At 37.1% G+C, this 25,177-nt stretch overlaps 1 protein-coding gene across 3 annotated transcripts in view; it reads right to left on the bottom strand.

The window, feature by feature from the left end:
• Positions 1 to 4,798: 4,798 nt before the first annotated feature.
• ERCC6 (ERCC excision repair 6, chromatin remodeling factor) overlaps positions 4,799 to 25,177 on the bottom strand; it is a 49,519-nt gene continuing 29,140 nt past the window's right edge. For 2 of the 3 annotated variants that reach the window (XM_082309383.1, XM_082309384.1), the window contains exons 10-22: positions 20,176 to 20,346; positions 19,557 to 19,733; positions 18,067 to 18,210; positions 16,520 to 16,615; positions 14,476 to 14,694; positions 13,607 to 13,717; positions 13,049 to 13,168; positions 11,895 to 11,989; positions 9,846 to 9,991; positions 9,035 to 9,763; positions 8,211 to 8,412; positions 7,802 to 7,880; positions 4,799 to 7,364 (exon numbers count right to left, since the gene is read on the bottom strand). In XM_082309383.1, the coding sequence (XP_082165509.1) occupies positions 6,936 to 7,364; positions 7,802 to 7,880; positions 8,211 to 8,412; positions 9,035 to 9,763; positions 9,846 to 9,991; positions 11,895 to 11,989; positions 13,049 to 13,168; positions 13,607 to 13,717; positions 14,476 to 14,694; positions 16,520 to 16,615; positions 18,067 to 18,210; positions 19,557 to 19,733; positions 20,176 to 20,346 (2,718 nt within the window). In that variant the 3' untranslated portion in view covers positions 4,799 to 6,935. The remainder of the gene's footprint in view (positions 7,365 to 7,801; positions 7,881 to 8,210; positions 8,413 to 9,034; positions 9,764 to 9,845; positions 9,992 to 11,894; positions 11,990 to 13,048; positions 13,169 to 13,606; positions 13,718 to 14,475; positions 14,695 to 16,519; positions 16,616 to 18,066; positions 18,211 to 19,556; positions 19,734 to 20,175; positions 20,347 to 25,177) is intronic. The other variant, XM_082309385.1, reaches the window with a different exon arrangement.

Here is a 25,177-nt window from a genome sequence, read left to right as displayed (position 1 = left end):
TTCATATTTCTGATTAGGCAAACAACATAATGAAAGCCTCGCTCCCTATTCTTTCGTAAGACTGTATGACTCACCACTTATGTAAGCCTTATGCAGGAGTTGGTCATGGCTCCACTGATGATACTACGTACTGGTTTGCAATTAGTGCAAGGCTTCAACCTCCCGGTTCTGTACAATAAAAATAGGTTCTCTCAACTTACATGTTGTGAGCAGTGTGGCTTTGGGAGCCGAGGAAAAGCAGAGAATCTGTAGGGAACTATGATAGATAGTTAACAACTTAAAATTTTAGGTGGATTCTCTAAAGAGTTCAGCATTGGCATTGCTTTTCCTTCTCCCTCTCTCAAATGACTGGATAAACAGCTTGAAGGGTCTGAAGAGTTCAAAATCATCTGGCTTTCAGGTATAGCTTATTGGTAAGAACAGTGGAATTTATTATGTGGCCTGCCGCATCATCTTTGATGCCATTATAATTAATATGGGACAGCAATATTGAAAAAGCATGGTTGTCACATGTATCAATAGTGGGCAGAGCAAAATTTACTTGAGAGCCTTCATTGTGTATTGCAGAACCTTAGCAAGTTTGGACTTGAATGCAAGTCCAACTCTGCCATTCAGAAATGAAGAGTTCAGCTCAGAATATTTTCTCCCTTCTCCCATTAATTTCATGTTAGCACAAACAATAAGAAACTAGTGGACAGCGCAGGCTGGAAGTTGCTGCTTTCTCGACACAGCTGCCTGACACTTCTCTGTACACGCTCTGTGCAGGTTCTGTAGTTCCTAGTTTAGTGACTCAACAAATCTCTTATTTCGGGGGGGGGGGGGGGGGGGGAAGAGTAGTTTTCTGCTCCCTGAACACAGCAATGATGCACTGCAGTCTTCACTGTGGCTTTTGCAGGCAGGGAGCAAGAACACAAGGTATTTCACTCACTTCATAGCAGCTGTCTTAGACCCATTTAAAAAAGAAAAGAGGAATGACCCTTGCATGAAAGATGTCAGACTTCTCTTTACTTTTAATGATAGTAGAGGCAGCAAAACCAGGGTCACCAACAAAAGTTAAGAATTACCAAGGAAAGCTTCATCTTCGAAGTCTCAGCGGAAGGAACAGGACTGTACCACATCAGCGATATCATGTGAAGGAGGAGTGTTGACGTCACCCCAGAGCCTGGAATAGCAATCCCTTGAGGGCTGGGTAGATGGAGAGAGCCACTGAGTTAGTAAGCGTATATTCAGCATTTAGCTTGAATGTTGGAACGGGGAAATTATAAATGGCCCTAAGTAGCAGAGAGTGTTTTTACCATGTATCTAATATATAAATACCTCTCCCAGAGGAGATAAACTCCCAAGTGCAGACTTGCCAGCACATCCTGACTCCAAGACACGTGCCCTACTCAAGCCCTTCAAAACTGGACTCTCAGCAATTTTGTATGATAGTTTTGTGTAAACTACAGTTTCTGAATTAATGATCTAGACAATAAGATGCCATATTACCTCTATTTTTCCAACCAGGACTTCTTTGTACTGTGCTATCATTTCCTGAAGCATTTCCAAAGGATTTGAAAGATTCCTTGCCTTCCCTGAAAGGCTGCATCCGTCCGATGGGGAAACCAATGCAGCAGGCAGTATAGTACTGCATCCAAAGTCACCCAGAGGTTTATAGCAGAAGAATCCAGATCTCCCTGCTCCTAGAAGACCAAACAGGTAGATTACTCCACATTTTAAACCACCTCAGTGACTATGCTACCTAACTTAATTCCTTCCTAATTTTTCCTCATGCTTTAAGTAATTTCTTGGCCCATATGTTGGGAGTAAGCCAAGTTTGGATAAAGCTGCTACAGGGTCTCTTCACATCTAATCTTTTAATCATCTTTATGTATCATTTGAGAAAGCACAACCACCACCAGCACAAGAAACACTGCATCGTCCTTCCTTGCTGAACCACTGAGATACAGCTGTTCCTCAGCACCTCCTCCCTCCAAGAGCAACAACTGCTTAAACTGTTATTACTAGATTTGACACAGTATGCAAAAACAATGCAAAGTCAGGTATTATCCCACCAATTTAATTATTCATCTACCCAGTTCCTTCTTTTAAAAATAAAATTATTTTATGTTGGTGAAAAGTGTTACCCTTTTGAAAGAACATTAGCCAAGTTACTGTTTTCTCTAAGACTGTTTTGTCAAATTAATTGCTTAAATTACTGCTTCTTGTGACAGCTTTCCCTGAAGGATACATCCTGCAACAATAATTTTCACACTGCTTTTTCTAGTTAAGTGATGCCTGCCTGGATATCTTTGTCACTGAGAAAGTATGGTATATCATTATATTTGGATTTTTTTTTTTTTTTTTATAAATCTCAATGTGTAACATTTGAAAATCTATTGGAAAATTCCCTCCCTCCCCACCAACACTGTTATAAGGATTCCCCTCTCATTTTCACACTGTTACACAGTAGTATTGTTTATTGAACAGATTTTGTGTATCTGCTCAGCCTTAGCAAATGCAAAACACTCTCCCTCTGTGAAGAGCTTTTTCCTTACTTACTAGTGAAGGGGCATTACAGGTCCTGGCAGTATTCATTCACTACCAAACTGAGTTAATTGGTAGATGAGGAAAAAAGCCCTGATTGAATTGCAGACTAACATCAGTATAACCAAGTGCACTTCATACATAACCTTAACTGGGGAGTCAAGACACAAAGGTCTCTTCAGATGGCTACTAAAATCATTGCCACCACCTATCAGAATGATTTTTGAAAAGCACATCTCAAACTGTATCTGGAGTTCAGCCAAAAATGGAGCCCACAAGATCATTCTTTGTGAAAATCAACCAAAAACCTGTGCAACATACTAACCCTTTTCAGAAACACAACTCACATCTAATTGTCCTTTCCATACAGCAGTATCAATAAGCACACAGAAACTGGAGAAAGGCTAATATTCTGTGGCTGTTTCAATCACGTACGTGCAGCATCCCAGATAACACACTTTTTGGCTCTGATGAAGGCTAGTGGCTCCGTAGCTCAAAGAAGGGAAGTGCTGCAGGATCTTATGAACAACAAAAATCCCATTAAGTCCTTTTGAAAGTCTTGTCCCTTCTGTTGTGGCTTCTTGAAAGGCAGAGAATTGCACTACTAGAAGACAGTCAAAATTAGCCAAGTTCAGCAATCTTGGAATCAAAAGCTAAGTTGATCTTGTGACTTGAGTACAACTGTCTATAGGTGACCATCATCTGAAGCCAAAACTTAAAGATATAAAAGCCCAATTCTCTACAGCTTTATGTGGGAGGATAACATTTATTAGCTGCAGTAAACTTAATTCTCCACGTGGTGTAGCCCTTTGAGAAAAGGCTGAGCCACAGTATGAAGTAATGGATTTAAAAATACTCCTCTCCATTTTTAATCACCGTTTCTATCAATCTATCCATTCAGCACCTTGCTAACATCTGTTTTGTGGCAGGTCATTACTGTTCAGAAGAGTCAAACGCCTACAACCTTGAGCAGAATCTCTTTTCTCCAGATCAGAATTTAGTTCTTATACCAGAGATGAGTGGGTTGGCTATACAAGACTTAAGTGTCCAGCAAAAGGATGAACACAGGAGAATAAACACCTGGGAGAATGTAAAAGGAGGACGGGATGGGGGAAACATCTTAAAAAAACAAAGAGGTTTTTTTACCTCCCCCTTTACAAATGTTTTGAAACCAGAAGGAGCAATTATAGTAAGAGTTTTAACTTCTGCTGTTAAAATACCAGTACAGCACATTTTACCCAAACAGTGTGCACAAGCCCCACAACCACTTACAGAACAATCCAAGTTTTTGCTATTTAGTGTTCTAGATTTTTGTTCAACTGCATTTGTCTGCTGAGCTGTATGGGTAGTAGGTCACATCATCTACATTGGCGTGACATCTTTGGAGTAGCATGGTGCTCAGCTTTTAGCATCTTTACAGGAAAGAAATTTTCAGTGGTTCCTTGTGGTATACCTTTTTTTTAAAAAAAAAAAATTAAAGATTATACTCATTGTTTCATGCTGAAATGTCTTTCCTTAACGAGATTTAATGATTTTTTTCAACTTGATTCCTAAATTAACATTTGTATTTTATCATTCTTTATCCCCTTTTTACTGAGGTAAGAAAACAAATTATAAAACCACAAGCATTCCACATGAGTGATTTTTGGAATCATGCACAAATAAAAGTAGCAGGTACCAACTGCAGCACTGAATACCTGGAAACTGTATACAAGGCTAAAATACAAGCTTTTAAAAATATTGTGTACCTATAAGCTATTTAATGGTAAACATGTTTGACTATGCGATATCATTAGTCAGGAATTGTTTCAGATATTCCTTGAAGTGGTGAAAGGAATTCACTTTACACAGGTAAAGATAAAGAAACAAAAAATCAGGTAATGCTTTATAGAATAAAAGTAGGATTATTCTGAAATAACTCCTCTACTTTAAAATGTATAGCAGCTATATTATATTCCAGAACAACTTTTACCTATAAATCAGCCTGGAAACCTTTAATCACATACACTTTTGAGATGAAATACTTAAAAATATTTTTTGGAGTATTATACTAATATTCATTCAGTCTTTTAAACATTTTAAACAAAAGCTAGCACTGCAAAAAAATCTAGTTGCTAGGATGCATAATTTGAAGTTGTACGAAAAATGGAAATGTACTTAATGTGAATCATTTAGTCAGAGCCACACTATACCAGAAAAGATGGCTCCCCCACCCCACTCTTCCCCCCGCCCCCAAAGAAGACTTCTAGAACAGACTTTTGGTTCTCTTTTTTAATAAGTCCATAAAAGCCAAGGATTTACAAAAAGCACATGCAAGTCCATTTACATTAACAGATCAGTGAGACGCTGCAAACTTTCCTTAGTACAGGAACTATGTCTTTAAGATTGGAAGTAGTAAATAAAACAGGACACCAGAACCGACAGCTAAGGTGTCAACAGCCGCTTTGCTGACAGCTGAATTCCTGGTTTGTTCTTGGGGCACAGGGATGTGTGGGGGCATGACACCCAAGCCCAAATAAAATTCCCTACAGCTTTGGAGAGAATAGCAAAATTGTTTGGTGTTTTTTTTTTGTTGTTTGTTTTGTTTTTTGTTTTTTTTACTCTTTTACTGACCCTTTTAAGTCATATCAACAGATCTATAATATTTGAAGTGTTTTGTCACTGCAGCCTAGATTCTTGGATTCATCTTTCTCCTGAAAGAGGGAATGTAAGTGAATATAAATGGGATCAGAAAGAGAGATGCCATGAAAAGGTGCAACAGTCCCACCTTCAAATGCCACGACAAAAAGCAACAGATTCTTGGACTGTCCGCCCTCTCCAACTCCAGCCTGTAAAAAGCCAACTGACCAGTTATTGAGACAGCATGGCACCACTTTTTGCAAAACTCTACAGATCCTTTAGCACTGAGCAAAAACAAGAGGAAAAGCCATTGGAAGTATCATAAGGACTTTCTTTACAAGAACAAAGTAACAGTTTGTATTCTTGCTTCACCATTCATCTTTCAATATTTGTACTTTCACTTGAAGTAAACAAGATAGATATTTTCACACTGAACAAAACACTAGAAGTAGCTCAGCTTTCCCTTTTCTTAATAGCTTAGGGATAGGAAGGACATTAGGCATATTTAACTGTTCCATACAGTTTAAGCCATACAGTAATTTAATGTTGCTGCAAGAACGTGGTTTTCTTCTCAAAATCTATCCATTTCCCCCCCCTTAAGACTTCCTTACATAGCACACTAGTACCTTGAAGACAGACCCAATGTAGTACTCAGGTTTGCTACAAATAATCCAATCCTTCCTTCCTTGGAAGAAAATGGGTATTAGAACTTGTCTGACTGTCAGGAAGACTGAGATTTTCCTTATCTACAGAACAGGTATGACCTGTAACTTCTGTACATGCTCCAATTATGTCTCTGGCAAAAAGTGATTATGTTTAGTAAAATACAGCGAAACCATTCCCCCTCTGACCAACTAACACCTCAGTCTTTGTCAAGGTATAAAATTCCAAGTGCTAACAGGGAACTGGAAAGTTTTTGATATAAATTACAGTGAGACCCATGAACATTTCATGGGATTTCAATTATCAGTCCACAACCTGTGACGAACATAATGGTTACTGTCACCTCAGCGGTAAGAAATATTGTACCAAGCAATTGCCAGTGGTGTATGGGACTGTAACCGAATTGATGATTATGGTGTAAATGGGTTTTCTGTAATATAGTAAGTTTTCCATAATTATCAACTGTCAGTCATCTCAAGATCCTGCCAGGCTTTCCATTTTTTGTGATTAAACCTCTGTGGCAGCAGAATTATTTCCCAATTTAATTAGTGGTGTAAGTTACACTGCATATGCTAGATGCTGGCAACTATGAAAGCACCAACATTAAAACAAAATTCTCACTACTGATGAAAGTGTCATACAATGATTTTGATGCACTTGTTGGTACAACTGAATCTCTCATGCTGACCACTATTTTTTTTTTTTTGGATGGTACACTGTGTGCCCCATGACCATTCAAGTAACATACAGAAAACTGAGGAAGAGTTCTTGGAATTTCACAGAAATCAAATAAAAGTCTTACAACCCATGGCAACATCCATGGTTCTTATTGCAATAAAAAGTCAGTACATGTTCTTTATCCCATTTATATTAAGATTTCTTTTGAAGAAAAGGTGCTGATATTCTGTATTGTTTCATCTATGAGGTAGATGGCACTTTCATATAAATAGTGTAAATCAGAAATTAAGTTAGCTCTGAGCCTGCAACAAGTGCTGCACCACTGACTGCTCAAGTCAATTATTAAATCATGAATATGAAATAATTCCTGATTTAAAATGACAAACAGTAAGTCTTTGAAAGAAGAGTGGTGGCTGAGCACACAGACAGGTGCCTTCCCTTGACAAAGGTCAGCGGAATTCTGGCTTTAGCCTCCAGACACCTTCACCATTTGGGCTCCTATGGAAGGTGCAGAGATTGCGGAGAAGTTCTCTAAAGACGCAGGACTGAGCCACAGGCAGTTTGGACTCAAATTCTTGCAGTATTTCCTGAGTGCTAGCTTCGCCGTCCATGCGGGCCTGAAACGCTATGAAGTTACGCACATCCACAAGCAGTTCATCGTATTCTGTTGGACCCGGTGCTGGGGCAGGTGCTTGCTGATGATTCTCATCTCCCTCATTCCCTGTCTGTTGCGGTAAAATAAGGTGGTTTCTTGCCCTCATCTTAGCTAATAAAGATGAAGAGTCTAGTGCACTGGATGATGATTCTCCAGATTTTCCATCAAAGTGCCCGTTGGAACTACACTTCTTTAAGTTTTCTTTCTTTATTGTATCTGCATCCTGCAAATAAACATACAGACTATGGAGAAAGTTGCATTTTGAGATCCACAGAATCCATTAAACAAAATCTGCCTGCTGATTTAACTTAAACACAAACACTCAGAAGCTAGTCATCTGAAATACACAATAAAGAGGCAATATATTCTGGTCTCAACTTTAGAACTCAGTAAGCGGAAGAAAAGCATTGCTGGTCTTGAGAAAGATAACCAGACCATGTTGCAATTTGTGACTGATGTATCTAATTAAACTTCATCAAGATGCTATATCAAAACATGAAAAATCAAATTCATGGGCGACTAAAAATTCTAGAATTCTACATAATCATACAATAAATGGGTATGAGACACATCTACAGTATAAATCAGATTTGTTGCATAAATCAGAATATTTCACATATATCAGCTATTAAAAGAGAAATGTTAGCTTGTGTCTCTTACCTTGCACTTCTTCGCAGGTGATGCACAAGTGGAATGTGAAGAAAGCAGCATGGGGTTTCTTTTTTGACCAAACCGACTCCTAAAAACCCATAAAAGAATTAACTCCATAAAACATCCTTTTCAAAATGATTAGGATAGTTTTGCCAAAGACACTGACTGGGTTTGCATTTTAGGGTTCTCAAGAGCCCTCTGCCAAACTCTCTCCTCTACTGTGCAACAGAAATGCCTTCTTTGTACTTCAGAATGGACTTCCTAGGCTTGTAATACGCCTTCATGTCTTTATTAAATATAAAACACGAAAGCTCACTTTGACGCGTTACTGCAAATACCAAGTGCAAAAAAAGATAAATACATAGCATCCTAAGGAACTCTTCTATTTTTGGAAAAGCAGTATGAGAACTGAACTTACTTTATTCCTGATGGTGCACCTGAAAGACCACTCATGCCTGTCCAGGTTGGCACACCAGAAGCAGCTCCTAAACATCGCTGTCGAGAGACTTTTAGGGCTCTTAAGGCATCCTGGGCCACTCTGTTTGCTTCTGCTTCTACCAGCACGTGATCTGCACTGGAAGCTTCCATAATGGCATCATGCTTCATAACACTGTGTACCCCTAAAAACCAGAAGATACCAAGAAAAGGAGGACATCTGTTAATTTACATGTTATCTGTAAAATTAAATATTCACCATTTAAGTGAATGCCACAATCACATTTTTCCTTTTTCAGGTTGATTATATTCAGCACTTCAGTACAGTCATTTCTAATAAGAGAATCCCCCTTCTATCAGTTAAGCAATCAATTTGACAGCAAACCACTTCTGGTGTGCTGATGAGGTCATTATTCACAACAGACTTGGCAATTATGTGGGTAAATCGATCATTTCTATTGTTACGGACAGGACAGACAGAAGTGAAACCCTTGTGTAAATGAAGGTTGGTTACATCCTTATTTCCAGAATAAACACTGCATTACTTCTATATCCAGAAGTGTTTCTGGAAGGCTGCAGATCTCTCTGAAATGGTTGTGCCAAGGTAATTAGCACATTCATAACCGGAGCATTTCAACAATGAACACTTTAATGTTTCACTACAGCAACAGAATAGATAAAACATGTTTTGTATTGTAGCTCTAACCATCAGAGTAACAGAACTGCTCCTTCCCTCACTTGCCTAAGTTTTACATACCTCTCTTTAAATAATCTGACACTGTTGAGCAGCCAAATAGCAACTGTTACCTGATTTTTTGAAAAGTTTCTCCAAGACATAATCATCATTTTTCTTTGAGTCTTCCTCCTTCTCTTCACTATTCTCCCTTCTGTATCGCTTTTGTTTTACGAGATGAGGAATGCGCTCTCCTTCAAATTTGGCGTCTTTGTGATGTTTCTTCTTAGACTTATCCTTGTGGCTTTCATGTGACAGCACATCCACCCTGTGCTTTGTTTTTGAAGTACATTTATAATGATTATTATCTAAGTGCTCATCTTCAGTTTTAGCAACTTGCTTTTCCCAAGAGCCAGCCGCACCACATGTAAGGCTAAAATCTCCCTTGACGTTTGCATTAGCAGCTCCATGTACTTCATCAGCCACCATGGCGTTCAGACATCTGGCATTCTCTGAAGACCCTGCATCACCTGGCAATGACTGGGACATAGATTTGTCAGCTCTTTCCAAGCTTTCCTCCTTGCTTTTATTTAATGAATTTATATTAGTAGCAGCTTGTGCATTCTCTTTTGCATAGCTATTTTGGTCAAAGGCTTCCAAATTTCCTTTGGTTTCCTCACTTGTCTCTGTTGTTTTAGAAGAAGAATTTGTCATGTGGGTGGTTGAGTAGGAATTCGATGACTTGCTGTACTTTGGTGAGCTGCTTTCTGTATGATGGAGATCACCTTTAGATATGTCATCAGGAGGCTTTTCAAGTTTCCGTTTCAATTGGTGTTTTGGGACTTGAACATCTGAACCAGTACCTGAAGGATGAATGAAATTAGGATCCATTTATCAAACACTTCAAACACTTTTTCTTTTAAACAAGTATTAAAAAATGTGTACCTGCAAAAATTGCACTTGTTTCTGTCCCCTGAGACACATCTGGGCTGCTCAGAGTAAAAAGTTCACAAAGGTCATTGGATTTGAAAAAGCGCCTCTGTTTAGGGTCTTTCAGCACTCTGTTTGTTAAAAACTGCTTGAAGATTTGTCTAAAAAATAATAAAAAAAAAAAGTACTTTGTGCATGAAACAATGTCTAGCTATGTTTAAGTACTGAATAAAGTACTTAAAGAGAAAACTGTATAAGCACAAACGTTACCCTGCAGAACAATTAAGCAGTGGGAAGATGATGTTAGTTTTCAAAAGACAATCTTGAGTTAGTAACTTTCAAACAATCAACTAAATTGTTAAACACAGGGATTTATTGTTTTGCAACAACCCCATAACACAACAGGTAACCACCATCCTGAAATGTCCTATGAGGCATCTCTTAACTAAGCAATAAATAACTTTACAGCTAGAATTTTTTTCGTCCATTAAAATTGAAAAACTTGCATATATTACAATAAAACTATCAGAAAGCTCCTGAAAGAAAAACAAGATCTTGTTAAAATGACAACATTTTAATGGTTCGATTGGTTGGAGGAATCAAAAGCAGCAGAGTAGCTCAGTCTGATGGTGATGACTGGATGACAATCACTGAAAAGGTAAATCAGACTTGTGGTTGAGAGGAAGCATAAAAAGACCCCACTTGCAGAGGACTCAAAGGAACAAATTTGGGCGAGAACTAAGCTGCAAAAAGTCTAGTATTGGTAAATCTACTTCTATGCCATGTTTGTATTACATAGCTTTTGATTGGAAGTTCTAAGCACTATTTCCCAGTACAAAAAAAATATATCCCTAAATAAAGCTGGAAATCAGTTCTCAAGAAGTGTTTTTTATCATGGTTTTGGCTCCGCTGGCATTAAGCAGGGAAACTATTTTTAAATCCAACTGGCAAAAATTAAGTCTAAACACAGGTGCCAGCTACTGTAGTACACTCACCAGAAGACTTCAAAGTTTTTAAGAATTAACTGAGCTTCATAGCTTCCTGCAAGGATGATCACATATTTGCAGGGAAGAAAACACAGGCAAAGAGAAAAGACAACTTGTTTAAAGTTCGAAGTCCATTGCACTGTTCTGGAAATAAATTAACCTCTGATGGCTGTCCTGACCCTTAGAGCCCACTTCCTTGATGTGGTCAGTGTTGTTCAAACAGAAGTATGCCAGAGGGACGCAAGCCAACCAACAGCGGATGCTTTGTGTCCGTGTGGTAAAACAGATTAAAAAAGGCACTCAATAAGTGCGGCTATTTCATTATTTAGAGCTTTTCATTCATCTGCATTTTCAAAGAGGATATTCCAGTTCCAAAGTGTAATGCCTAGACAGAGGATTCCCATGTACGTTCATTTGGAATTCACGTGAGTAAAGCTAACTACTGAGAAAGCTGAATGGGAAAGCGAACCAAAAAGATTTCATTGACTTCAAAATACAAGCACTTTAAGCCTTTACCTACATTTTGGAATAAATAATGTGAATATGACTGGTGGTTCTTGGGATTTAATTCTCTCACTTTGGAATGATTTGGGAATAAAATCAAATTGGGTTTGCAGATTAGTAAATGGATGTATATCCCACATATATCTTTATATATCCTAAGGACAATATAAAGAACTTGTTGATTTCAATTTGCATTTCAGACTTGTTGAGTCTCATGTTCTGAGTAAGGGGCTCATTTTTTCCTGTTTATGCCTCATACTTTCTCATTTACAGTGAATTCTGGATGTGCTGGACACAGCTGCTGGAACAGATTGATGAGGTATATTTAGCACGTGGGTCTTGGAGCTAGAGAGGCAGCAGCACAGCCCTGCAGCTGGGAGTCTAATATTAGAAGGCGGCCCATTTCTCAGCAGAAATTTTTAAAAGTTTTCCATGACATGCCCATCATGACCAAGGTTGGGGGTTACAAGCCATGTGTGCACATGCAAAGGTACATCACCGTTACACCACCTCAGATTCGCTACAAACATTTTCTTGAGCATACAGCTGTATCCAAGGAATTGTTCTGACTGACCTGTGGTATATCTTCTCTTCAATAGTACCTGCAGTGAGAAGCCTATACACAGTCACCTGTCTCTTTTGGCCTATTCTCCAAGCACGTTCCCGAGCCTGAAACACAAAAGATTTGGTTACCAGACATTAACCTGTTAGACATGTGTTTGACAGAGAGCTATTGATACCACTGTTTCAAACCTAGTTTGGACATTTAACAAATAGTTTGCGAAGTTACATAGCTGTGGTATTTCTACTGCATTAGGACAACTAACTCAGCAGGAGAGGAAAACAATTTAGAATGTTTACACATGTAAAAAGACAAGTCTTCAATTGTACCAAGAAATCTATGCAAAAAATAAATTACATAAAAATTAGAGCTCCTATCTAGGATATGTACTTTATATAGACTTATTCCAAAAGGGATCTGTTTCACAATAGAGCTTTAATATACACATTTCCTTTGAGCTTTTCTTCTTTTTCTTAACTGAAAGCTTTCCTACAAATGAACCAACCACTAAAACAGACCACTCTAGGTCAGACTACACACCTGCAGATCTCAGAGCTGCACAGGATTGCCATCAAAAATTGTTTTTTCCTCTCAAACATGTAAGCCCCATATACTGTTAAGGGATCTGATAAACCAGAGTCTCATCACACCACCAGATAAAGAACAACTTCTTTATGGTATTGGCTTAACAGCAACTTCTAATGGCATAGCTATATATCATTATTTAGTGACAAAGCCAATTTAAGCAACACTTGTTCTCCTTTTCTTACCCTGCATTGCCACCATGAACAGTCATGCCTGTTCAAGAGCTTGCACAGCTGTACTCTCCCTTCAGAAACATCTAGTTTGTTTGTTTATTTATTTAAAAAAAACCCAGAGCATTTCAACTGTTTGTTTGGCTACACTAAACAGACTATATGAATCCACAATATTGAAGAGTGGTAAGGTATAACAGCATAAAGGGGATGTGGTGGGAACCACTTAAATTGGCTTTGCCACAAGAGTAATCATAATGTGGAACTGCACCCTAAGCGACCATTGCTGGGAACAGCAACTTAGGGAAGAGCAACATAGTGCTTTAACACTATTTGAGGAGATAAATGTCATTCCATCTTGAGTTTTATTTCAGCTTAGCTGGTAAGTGGAATGTAATGAACTAAACTCACCTGTGTGTCTGTACTGGGATTCCAGTCAGGATCGTAAATAATAACCCGGTCAGCACCAGTCAAGTTAACTCCAATGCCACCAACACGAGTTGTTAGAAGAAAAATAAATATAGATTTGTCCTGTAACACAAGAGAGAATTTATTAAAGCAAGAATTACCACAGTACAAGATAATTTTTTTTAATTTCCTGGATTCTTTTATTATCAGCATTATTTGGAAAGATGCAAAGGGAGCCAAGAGAAGGAATACATTTCTTTGCCTAATATCTCTTTTGACAAATAAAAGTAGTTTGATCTAAATTTCATTTACTGTTGTCCGATAAAATTTCTTTTCCCCCTTTTCAACTGTGTTTTTTTCCTTAGCAGAAAACCCAACTTAAGTGTGAAAAAAGTGATGACTTTTTTTCTGCTCTCACAAAGAAAGAGGTTTCATTTGACTGAACTCCCCAGTTTTGTGTCTCAAACCTGAAGCAGCGTATTTAAAAACAGACCAAAAAGGAATGTAAGAACTCAACCATACTCACTAATAGGCATCAGTGCGTGGGACGCAACATCTCACCTCATTATATCTTGTTATAAGGGGCTGTCTGGAAGCTATTGTTGTGGTGCCATCCATCCTGAGGTAGGAATAGTTTCTGTCTCTCACAAAGACTTCAAGTATCTGCAGCATCTGTTGTGATGGAAAAATTTTAATGAAATCCAGATGTGAAGACTGAGCAACTGTCTCATCAAGTCATAAGAATTTCTGGTACTAACTGCAGTGCCAATCAAACAAACAAGATGACAACCAAAAACTTGTGAACCTTAAATGAGCAGAAAATTCATTATCTTACATAACTGGGGGGAGGAGGGGAGTAGTTATTTCACTGCTGAATTCACGAGTGGAATGTTTGTGCTTGGTTTGGGAAGTCCAGAGCCATAGTCCCAAGACAGTTAATGAGGTAAATGGAGCAGCATTCCAAGGGAATCCACAGAAGCAAGACAAAATCGTGAACACATAGGTAAAACAAATGAAGGTCACTGTAGCACACAATTCTGAGGATTAGATGTGCACATGCACTAAACAGAGCAAGCAAACTGACTACAAATTCTATCCCAAAACTACACAGCAGGGACAATAAATACATCACCACTGCTTCAGCCTGGTATTATATGGGTACAACTGATACAAGCTTTGACGCAGTATATTTAATTTGGGCAACACTGCCACAACACTGTGTCATTCCAGTAAAGCTTACTGAGCTTGGGAACTGGTCTCCAATTATTCCAAAGACATTAGTCATTTTAGTATTTGTTTTCAACAAGTTGTTAATTTTCTGAGAAGGGCACTGCAAAAGGTGGTTTTAATTACAAGCCTTGTTGGGACACACACATGCACTTTTTTAGTTTTAGTAATAACTAAAACTAAAACCGATTAGCTCATCTTACCTGTCTTGACTGAGTAAAAAACAACACTCTGTGACCCTGCTTGTGCCATATTTTCAGCAAGGATTCTACCACTATCATTTTTCCAGAACGTTTCCAATATCCAAACTGATCTGCTTCCTCCACTTCAGCATCAGGTACATCCTTCAAAATCCTGGGACCACCAGAGAAGAGGTCAGGATGGTTGCAGATCTTTCTCAAAGCTACTAGTCCTGAGAAAATCTAAAGAATACAGGAGAAAAATATTTTTATTTTCTTGACAAATACTTGTATCTATATAGGTTGTGGCTGAGAAAAATAAACACCAATGGATTAATCCAGTCATCATCAAGAAGTTTGTTTTTAATAGTGGTTTGCTCTTTAGAGAAGCCAATGGACACTAATACTTGTTTCATGGAAAGTTTTTGGAAAAATCAGTACAAGAGAAGGTCAATGAATAAATGAAATTTTATGTTCTTGTGAGCCTATTCTGGTGACAATTTTAAGACAATTCTCCAACAATTTCCACATTAGCAAAAGCAGTCTGTAGCTGTAACTCACAGTCAAATTTTTCCTACTCAAAAGGAAAAATTCCACCAAGTTTTTTACTTTAATTATTGTGTCCTTCCTTCCAACCCCCGCCATGCTAGCAGGTAACTTGACAGACCTTGAGGATAGCAAGTATACCCACCAGAATGCATGGTAGCAAAGAACAGATGAGCAAACATATTTGAGCAAACATATGAAGCTGAAAATTAGAATTTTTGATGCTATGTTAGAAGGATTCTGTTTAGTTATTCATTCAATAATGTTACAAGTGTTATTTATTCTTCTGATATAATGGGCACTCGTAAAAATGAACTAGCTTGAAACAGCAAATCCCTCAATCTTCTGTCACCACAAGTTGGATGAGCCTGCTCATAATTTATGGTTTGTTTGTACAATGGGGTTTTTGTTTTTCAGCTGGGATTCACAGCTGTCATCACAAAACATCTAGTAAAAGCACTGACATTTACTGTTCAAAATTTTCAGAACTCTAGCAAATATGATAGCCCATTCTGTAACATCTTTGAGAAATTTCTGCAGATAGTCTTGTACAAGATCCTTAAAATTAATTTCACTGGGATAACTAAAAAGGCTAGGCACTTGAAAAAACTTGGCCACTATACCTTTGTGAGATCTAGAAAAATAAAGAAGTCAAAACAGTGATAAGGTCAACATCTGCTTTGTATGGCACTGCAATATACATGGCTGTACTGACCATACAACTAATGGGAGCCACTGGGGGTGAGGGGAGAAGGAATTTCACACTTTGCAAGACAAGAAAACATGTGGTAAATTACACATTATAGCCAAGACATATTACTACTTCTCTTACGAACAATAGATCTGTATCCTGCAGCTAAAATGGGACTGAAAAACGTCCGCTGCATGCATACAAAAGTCAAACGGACCAGATGTGTGCAACGTAGGAGTCACAGGGAATAGCAGACTTTTTACACAGGCAACAGCAGGCATTTGAAACTGTATTTCAATTACTGCTGTCACCCTGGCCACAGCAATTTCAACACTTATGTCATGAGGATGGAGGCAAAAGATGTTGAAGTGACTAGTGAGACAATAACAAGGATGCTTGCTATTTGCTCTGCTGTATGTTAAAACTATGAAATCATCAACTGTTGCCTCACAAAGTTATCATACCTGAACCGTACTCTCAGGACAAAGTACTCTTTTTCTTTGCTTCGCTTTTGCAATTGGTTAAAAGCACACATACAGTTACCTAAAGCAGGTCATCCAACAAGCCATAATTTGTTCCCAAGATCACAAAGATTGTGAAGCCCGTTCCATTCCTACTTTTACCTTGGCATGCCACTATGTATGGATCACTAACTCTACATATTCCATGGAACATTTCTGAGAAAAAAAAAAAAAGGAGACATCCACAAAAGCAGAACTGAGATCAGTGTGTTTGCTTCCCTTTCTGCGCAGAATCCAGCTAGAATGCGAAGGTCAGTCCATGACTTTATCCATCAAACTCTACCCGTCATTAACCTTAATTAATGCCAACCTGCATGTCTCCATTGAGAATCTCGTAAACTTCTTTAGAGTTGATGAAATTTTGATAAACTTGACGCTGCTCATCTGTCAAACGGCAAAAGAGGACCTACCAAAACAAACAAACGAACCACTCAAGCCCAATCTGTAAACTCCAAATAGAGTGAATTTTAAAGTTTTACAATGTGCTACAATGAAGCTTCACAGATGTCTGACATACTGAAATACTAAGTTAAAAAGATGCTGCATAGAAATCATTAGAAATAAAAAAAAAAAAATTTTAGAGAATGAACATGATCATTAAGATGGGTTTAATGAGTTTTTCTGTGCCCTTTCCCAGTTATTTTTTCCCCTCAAACTGCTTCAGTTTTGGAAGCGCTGCTATTTTCCAGTTTTAATGAGGTAACTGTTCAATGTTAGCATTCTCTCAAAGCTACGTTTGTAGGAAACACTTTCCATTGTGTGTCTGTTAGGTTCCTTACAACTTGCAAATCCTTAGTACCTCATGGGAAGGTTAGCACACATAATCTGTTCTGTCATTAGCCTTTGAGTGTGAGCATGTAATGATTTTTCAGATGGTCTGATGGGCTAAAACAGAACAAAATCACTTCGTCGCATCCTGCTAGGCACCCAACATTATGCCATAAGTCAAACTTATGTAGCGCCCTATGACTGAAAAGAACAAAAATCAAATTTTTTTAATCTGTTTATGATTGCATTCTTTAGAGTAAGTAGTCCAGACTCTTTAAAGTATATATATAAATTCAAAAGCTAATGAAAAAAAAAGATCATTAGACTGAACAGCAGAAACTGAGTATGGCCTACTCATTTATTACGTACCTTTCAGGACTGTCTTACAAAGACTAGCACATCTACTTATCTTTTAGAGGGAGGAGACAGGAAGGAAAAGAGTAAGGAGAGGACAAGAAAACCTGAAGCACTGAAACCTGGGTGGCAGAAGGATCTAATAATTCCTACAAATGAGTATTTGTAGGAATTTCAGTTGTTTAAATAATCCTTTCAACCTCCTCTACTTTGAATCAAAATGTTTCCTAAAAAATATTCCACCTCTTTGTAGAGCAAAGAAGTTTTAGATCAAAAAGCTACTATTTGGAAATTTATTAGAATGTACAGGCCCAGCTAGCTTGCAATATGAACAAATGCCATCAAGTATTCCTCTGCTATTTGCTGCCCAAATTAAGCTTTTTACAGCAGGAAACAATGTTAAAGTGTCCAATAGATGCACCACGGGAAACACCCCACAGATAGCTCATTTGTATGCACCTGTGACCTAACAGGACAGTATTAAGCAGACCTGACTACACTTCATATATCCTTTGTTTTTCAGATGAGAGTTTACTTGTATAGACCCTCCAAGACCATGATCATTTAATACTCACAACACAGGTGAAAAGAATATGCAACTTGAAAGCTCTACGTCTTATCTTTAGTTAAAACAACATTTAATCTGCTATTAGCACAAATTATTTTCAAACATCCATGAAAGATGGGATTTTGGGGAGGGAGAGGGCTCAGATCTAATAGTAAAAATAAGCAAACCTGTTCATTTTTATCTGGAAGTGAAAGGCTCATTTTTACATCAGCCTTCATTCTTCGCAGCAAGTAGGGGTTTATGGTGTCCCGTAACACACAGGCACATTTGTATGCAGTTTTTACCTGAAAAAGAAAGAAAAAGCAAAAGTTCTGTTTGGGTTATTGATACTAATTTTAACAACAAGCAAAATTCCATAATGAGTAATAGGAAAATCCTAACAAAATGAGATGGTTTATGATTTATGTGGAGCTACACTTACATATTCAACACAACAAGAATTGCAATAAAATTAATGTTAGCAACAATAACATTGAATAAGTCAGTCTTCCTCAGACACCACTAATTTATCCTTCCTAATTTAGTGGACTTTAAAAGAGACCAGAAATTAGATATTTATTTTAGAAACCAATCCAAGAAGTGAGTATAAACTTGCACAGAACCAAAATCCTCATGAAAAACTGCTAATACATATACTGAAGATCAAAAACGAAGCCTGCAGCAAGGGTGGTTACTAGACAATACGTGAAGATTAGTGCCCGCTTGAGACTATTAAAAAAATCGGTACAAGAAAATCCTCATGATCACAGAAACTAAAGGTCACTCTGGCCTTAAATGGAGCATATGGTTCTATAACGGGTAATGGATGTGTGAGATGGGTATTAACTGTACATAATGGCTAAAAATACCTTCATTTCTCTTAAAGCAAAACAAAGAATATAATAAATTATTGATATGTAAAAAACAAATTGGCTATCCAATTTAGTAAATTACTAAGCTTTAGACAGGAGAAGTACTTAAACTCAAAAAGAAAATAAAACTTTAGAAATGTATGTGTGCAAAACATTACAAAGAATATTTGAAGGGATACAAGTTTATTAGCATTTACATGAAAATTAATAATCTGCACATTATTATGCAGGCAATTTATCTATCAGCTGATTTGAAAAATGTTGAAGAAGTCATAAATACCGAGAGCCATAACTACAAAGATTAATAGACATACTTACTCGAAATAATATTCCAAATGATTTTTGCTTTCAAAATTAAACAGTTTATCTACTTTCAGACTTCCAATACCTACTTTAGCTTTTTTAAAATTAAAACAGTTTTCAGTTTGGATTTAAGGATTCCTCTATTGCATAATTTGTCAAAGCTTGATATCAAACAGAAAAGTTCTATTTAAAGACATCAAACTATGAGATCAGTCACCTCCCACCCCAATTTGCTTATCTTTATTTTATATCAAAGAATACTTCTAATGATTTAAATGTTAGGGCTTTTGACAAGAAAACCTTGTGTATAAGCTATACCCCTGTATAAATGAAATAGTCTCATTTAGTTGAACAGTTCTATTCACAAACGCAGCAGTAAAACACACATGCAACTCTATTTTGGGTTACTGTCTAGAACATACAGCATGAAGTACATTTAAAAGTCAGTTTAGAAACAACATAACACTTTCCCTCAAGGAAAGTGGTATTTTTAAAGCATTTACCTGGACAGGAGAGGCATTGGAATATCCTCCCATGGTTATTGGAACAGAAAATTGCTCCATGAACACAGGTAGCGTTCCCAATTTCCCTGGGAATACAAAGTCAAAGAGGGACCAGAGCTCCTTTAAGTTATTTTGCATAGGGGAGCCAGACAAGATGATTCGATGGGGTGTGCGGAACTATTAATAAAGAACACAAAACCAAAAGAAAGTTATTTTCATGGTTCATGGTGTAACCTGCCTCAGAGGATATTCAATTCATCAATGAATTCTCGTTTTAAAATATGTGGCCTCATATTCCTGAAATAAACAGCTTTCTGCAATATGTTGTCCATAAACTGTTAGCAGAAAATGAACACCAGCAATCTGACATTTACCCCTAATGGTAAATTACTACACAATTTAAAATTTCTGATTTTTTTTTCTCTACCATATTTCTGTAAACTTACTGATGTAAACTCATTAAAAATGTTAAGTAAATGAAATAGTCCATTGTGATTTATGTTTTTATGCTTTATTAATGGTCAAACATGTATTTTTATAATAAAGTAATACAGGCTATTAGATTTTGGAACCTCCCCCCCAGAGCACTTAGAATCTTCATTTATTTTTCATAAAGTACCTGCTTGCATGCAAGCGTGACTGCGGCATTTGGGTTTCGGATTTTGTGACCCTCATCCAGAATCACATAATGCCAGTCATAGCTGTGGATGTTATCCTGCATCAGTCGAATGTATGAATAAGATGTAATTAAAATTCCATGGCATGAAGCAATTTCACGAATTAGTTTCACCTAAAAGCAAAAGGTGCACGTTGTCAGTAACAGTGAGACAGAAAACTCAGACCTACTGAACTACGGGTTTGCTGTCCAAGGTACATACAAAAAGTTTTGAAAAAGCAGATATATAATTTACTTTGCAAAGAAAATAAGTATAGGCAAGATTTTGATTATATGATTCTTAGCTCATCTGTAAAAGAATGAAGCACTTCAATATTGTGTCATACTAGATCAGAATTTGACCTGAAGCCTGGTCAGAAGGAAACAGTGGGTTTTTTTTGTTGGTGTTGTTTTTTTGTTTGTTTGGTTGGGGTTTTTTTAAGGCAATGTCTGAAAAAACAAACATTAAATTTAAGTAACCAGTTTCTTCAAGTTCTTGTCATTCACCTCACAACCCCAGCTTTGGGTAGTGCATGCAAGCTCTAGAACATCAGAGGAAAATAAAACAAGTGAAAAACTGAAAAACAATCACAAAAATCTATTTGGTTAGTCCTAAATTTTGTCCAACCTTTTCATTAATAGGATTAATATTTCTTATTAATCTGCAAATTTTGTGCTTCTCTTGTAAGCTATATCCTTTCCCCAAGTTTTTACTAGCCTTTATAGCTGTAAATTATGTAGGGCTGGGACAGTCTATATCATCTTCCACAGCATTCATAGTATTCAAGACTCATCTTTCTTGCATGTATCCTCCACATATAAATCTACAAGACTTAAACAGAAGATGATGGGCTGGGAGGCAATTCTGGATGAAACAAACATAGCCAACGTAAAGTCCATGATCTCTTACTATTATAGTAAAATTTCTTGCTCAGACATACCCCAAGACCCAAAAAGCTCTTCTGTGTTTAGCTGTTCAAGAATTTCTACTTTTTGATTATCACCTCCTGATAAAACCATGACACATAATTTAATGTTGACATCATGATTCTCGAGAGAATATGTAATATTTAGAACAATCTGTATTACAGACAGAGTAGGATTTCTACGCACATGTGGACATCCAAAGCTTAATTCTACCTGGTACATTGCCCATAGTCTGCAACCGTGTCCTAGAGTCTCAGCAATGGCCTATCATAGAATATTGTAGACATCTCTACCCAAACACTTAAGACAAATCATCTCGGGCGATTTCAAATTAAAAGCTTGTAAAATATGTAACCTCTCCTAGTTTTTGCAATTAATAGGGTATGTCTGCAATTAGCCTGACTTACAGAATGCTACACTGTTGTCATTAAAAGATGTTTTGTGAAAGTGCTGCTGTTATTATGGAGGCTCAAGAGACCAATCCCTCCTAGAGGGCAAACAGTGGACTAGTAGAAAACAACAGCCATAAATCACATTGTCAGGTAGCAGAGAGAACAGAAGTGAAACACAGGCACATGAAGGCCATTCACTGTAAACACACCAGAGCAGAATCCTAGTCAGGATTTACTGAACTTGTAATTAATTAAAGTTTCCTTCAAGCTAAATTTTTAATAAACAAGGATTTGTGCTGACAATGAAGAAATACAACAACACAATTTTATCAACTCACACTACAACACTTATTAACTCTCATTTTACTGCATTGGGAACTTTCTCAGAGGTTACCCTCGCTTTAGTTGCAGCTCTTGGAATAATTCCAAATATTTTAAAATATGGTAACAGATTTAATATTGGATACACACTGCTTTGAGGCTGTGGCATTTCAGAATTTATGCTATTGTATCATTTATTCTTTAATTCACAATTGCTGTTTGGTTAGATTCAGGCATGTTTAATTTTTTTTTTTTTCCTCAGGAAATACACTTCAATGAAATATTTCAGGGCATGCACTGTTAAACTTAAAAAAAAAAAAAAATCAGCTTAAGAGAGAGAAATCCTACTAATGCCAAAAGATTACACAGCAGTTATCTAGCTTTGAAATTCTGAACTCAGGCCTTTAAAAGATGCTAATGTATAGAGGAACATGCGAGTAGCTCAAGTAATTCTGATCTTGTAGTTCTGTTCAGCACAGTATTTCAGGCCTTTACAATTCAAGGACATTATTTTCTCCTAACTTAAAGTGATAATTTGATTGTGTTGCCTTGTCTTCACTGGGACACATGCAATGTACAAAGACTGGAAGATTTTTGGCAAGCATCATTTATGATTTATTCATAAAGCATGTTTATGATTTATTCTGAGGACGCACCTCTAAGCACATTTTTTTTTTCCTGTTGGTACCTCGTTGTAGCTACAAGTTTGTTTCTGAAGCTGCAAAAACAGGATATTTTTTTTTTGACTGATGCTTACGGAAATAAGGTTTATCTTTTTTTAGCATAAAGTAGTCTTGTAGAAAATATTTAAGAGGATCTGAACTCTTCTATAATATTATGTATTAAAAATGTTAATTTTCTTAAACAGAAATGCGTATGTTAAAATTGAACTTAAAGAACTAGACTAGCGATAACTACAAAATTCTCTAAACGTTCAGATACCTTTAAGGCAAGTGTGAACTTACAGAGATAATATTAGTCACTTATACAACCATATACCACTTGTGAATCAAAAATGTGTTCTTCAGCAGGCTTGTCACTATCTCATAACCAACCATTAAGCCCAGAGATCCATAAATTCAACCTATAAAACCTCTTTATTATTTCCCTGCCCCCAATAAAACAATCTAAATGGCACCATGAAGAGGCTTCAAAAGAATGCATTACAATGTTTAATAATGTAAAAGTTGAAATAATAAGAGCTAAAGCACTTAGTACATATTTAAAAAGAATGCTACTTCTTGTGGCATGATACTAAGTTTATCTGAGTTTGGTCCTTAACTCAGAAATAGAGCCTTTGACTAAAATAAAGGTTCCATATGCAGTCATGCCAACAACTGTAACCTCTGCAGCTTATTTTCTTTACATGTACTCTACTGTGAGGGTAGAAGGTCTAAAATCTTCAGTGTGCAAAGTCATCGTCAAATAGATGGTTCCACATGTGCAAGCATCATAAAACTGCTTTCGAGGGCTGCATTGTGTGTCCAGCATTTGACCAGAATAAGGAAATGTAAAGTTATGGCTTTACAAATGGTATATGATTACCATCAGAAAGAAGCGTTAAGCTCAGTGATACCTGTTCTAAAGATCAAGAAATTAAGAGTTCAGCCTTGATCTTAAAAAAACACAGCCTACTTCCATATGCGATATGTTAACCCAAGATAACCAAAGTTCATGTTGCCTCCTACATGCTATGATTCAGAAATGCTCATGCGCCATCAGAAGTTTTCGAAACAACAGGACACGCTCTTTGTACAGAAGGCTTTTTTTCCTACACTTACAGAGCTTTCTTCCCCTTACCTTCTGTTCTATACCATAAATAAAACAGTATTTATGATAGACTACATTAGATTTACTTCTTTATGTTCTCTCATCCTTAGAGGTCTCGGAGCACCTCATATTTACAAGTTACTTTAAGCTACATCAGATTTGAGTGTAAACCATAGTAGGAGGTTAATAGCATAAGACAGCACCACAGGACATACTTAGCCACAAACGCTGTACCTTGTTCAAACTGAAAGCTGACTTCACAGGGGAAGACTACTACTTAAATTTGGTTCTTCCTACTGTTTCCAACTTAAGCACATTTATCATCATAGAACAACCAAATGATCTTCTGTGAGCACTGATAACAATAAAAAAAAGCACCAGTTTTATATTTCATCCAAATGCCTTAAACTAGCTCTAAAGTCTCAGAAACCTATCCAACTTCCTATTGTGTCTTCCTTCAATCATCTAAAATACCAATCTGCCTTCCCTTGTGGACAGCTGAAGGCCTTTAAACTATTAGTCATATTTCAAGGGGTGAAACTGGAACTTTACACTTCTCTCCCTTACTGCCAAAAATTGTCTACCGTTGTTATTTTAGCAAAGGAATTAAGTAGTCTCTCTTTTGAAGCATCACATATGCTAAAACCCTACACAAATACTGTATCAGCAGAGATACCTAAGCAGGGTGTCTCAGTGGCTCATCTGAAACAGGCTGACCAGATTTGCAGCCGATCTGGTGCTCACAATTCAAGCTGTTATTTCATACAATTATTGTGGAAAATCCTGAAGTTGCTTGCAAAGAAAACCAAAATGGACTGGGAAGAGAGGCTATGCCAACGTAACGATCAGTGAGCCTTTCACTTACCACACTGCTCAGAAGTCCTTTTGTAACACTAAAAAAGTTTCACTAACTGAAAAGATGTGCAAGGTATTGCCTACTATCAATTTATGATAAAAAAATCCAAACAGATGTCTTCCTCACTCTTCACTGCCAAGCAAATACTTCTGTGCACAAGTCTAAAGAACTGGGAGACAGGATCTTGCATTGATGCTTGGGTACTGTAGAAGGTGCAACAGAAAATACCTATTCATAAAAGCATATAATTTCACCAGTGTTGAAAGATTTAGTATTTGCTAATATTTCAGGATTCCTGACAATGTTATGGTAATAATTACATAGATCCATCTCACCTAAAAGATCAACTTAAGTTTTATCAACTGAAACTTCAGCTGTTGTCTCTTTCTGCTATGAAATGCTGTCTTACCTTATAGGACACCTGTCATTGCTTAACTCCTTTCCTCCAAAATTCTCCTTCATTAGTTTTAAGATTGATCTTTCTCTGTTCCTTAGAAATCATTTGTCCCTCTTTCACAGGCCTGTACAGAACAAGCTGCAATACTGTATTTTACCATGAACAACCTGCTGGCCAACTACTACAGGATAATATATTCCTCAAAATCCATTAAGATCTTCACTGTCTGATGTCCAGTTAATTTGGGGGACAATTATGTTCTTCCACTGGTCCAGACCATTCTAACCTCAGTTCCCCAATCCC

This window comes from Platalea leucorodia (genome assembly GCF_965183815.1).
Source record: "Platalea leucorodia genome assembly, chromosome: 4".
NCBI classification, from domain to species: domain Eukaryota; kingdom Metazoa; phylum Chordata; class Aves; order Pelecaniformes; family Threskiornithidae; genus Platalea; species Platalea leucorodia.
Note: the sequence above shows the minus strand (reverse complement) of the source record. Positions and strands in the feature narration are given on the sequence as shown.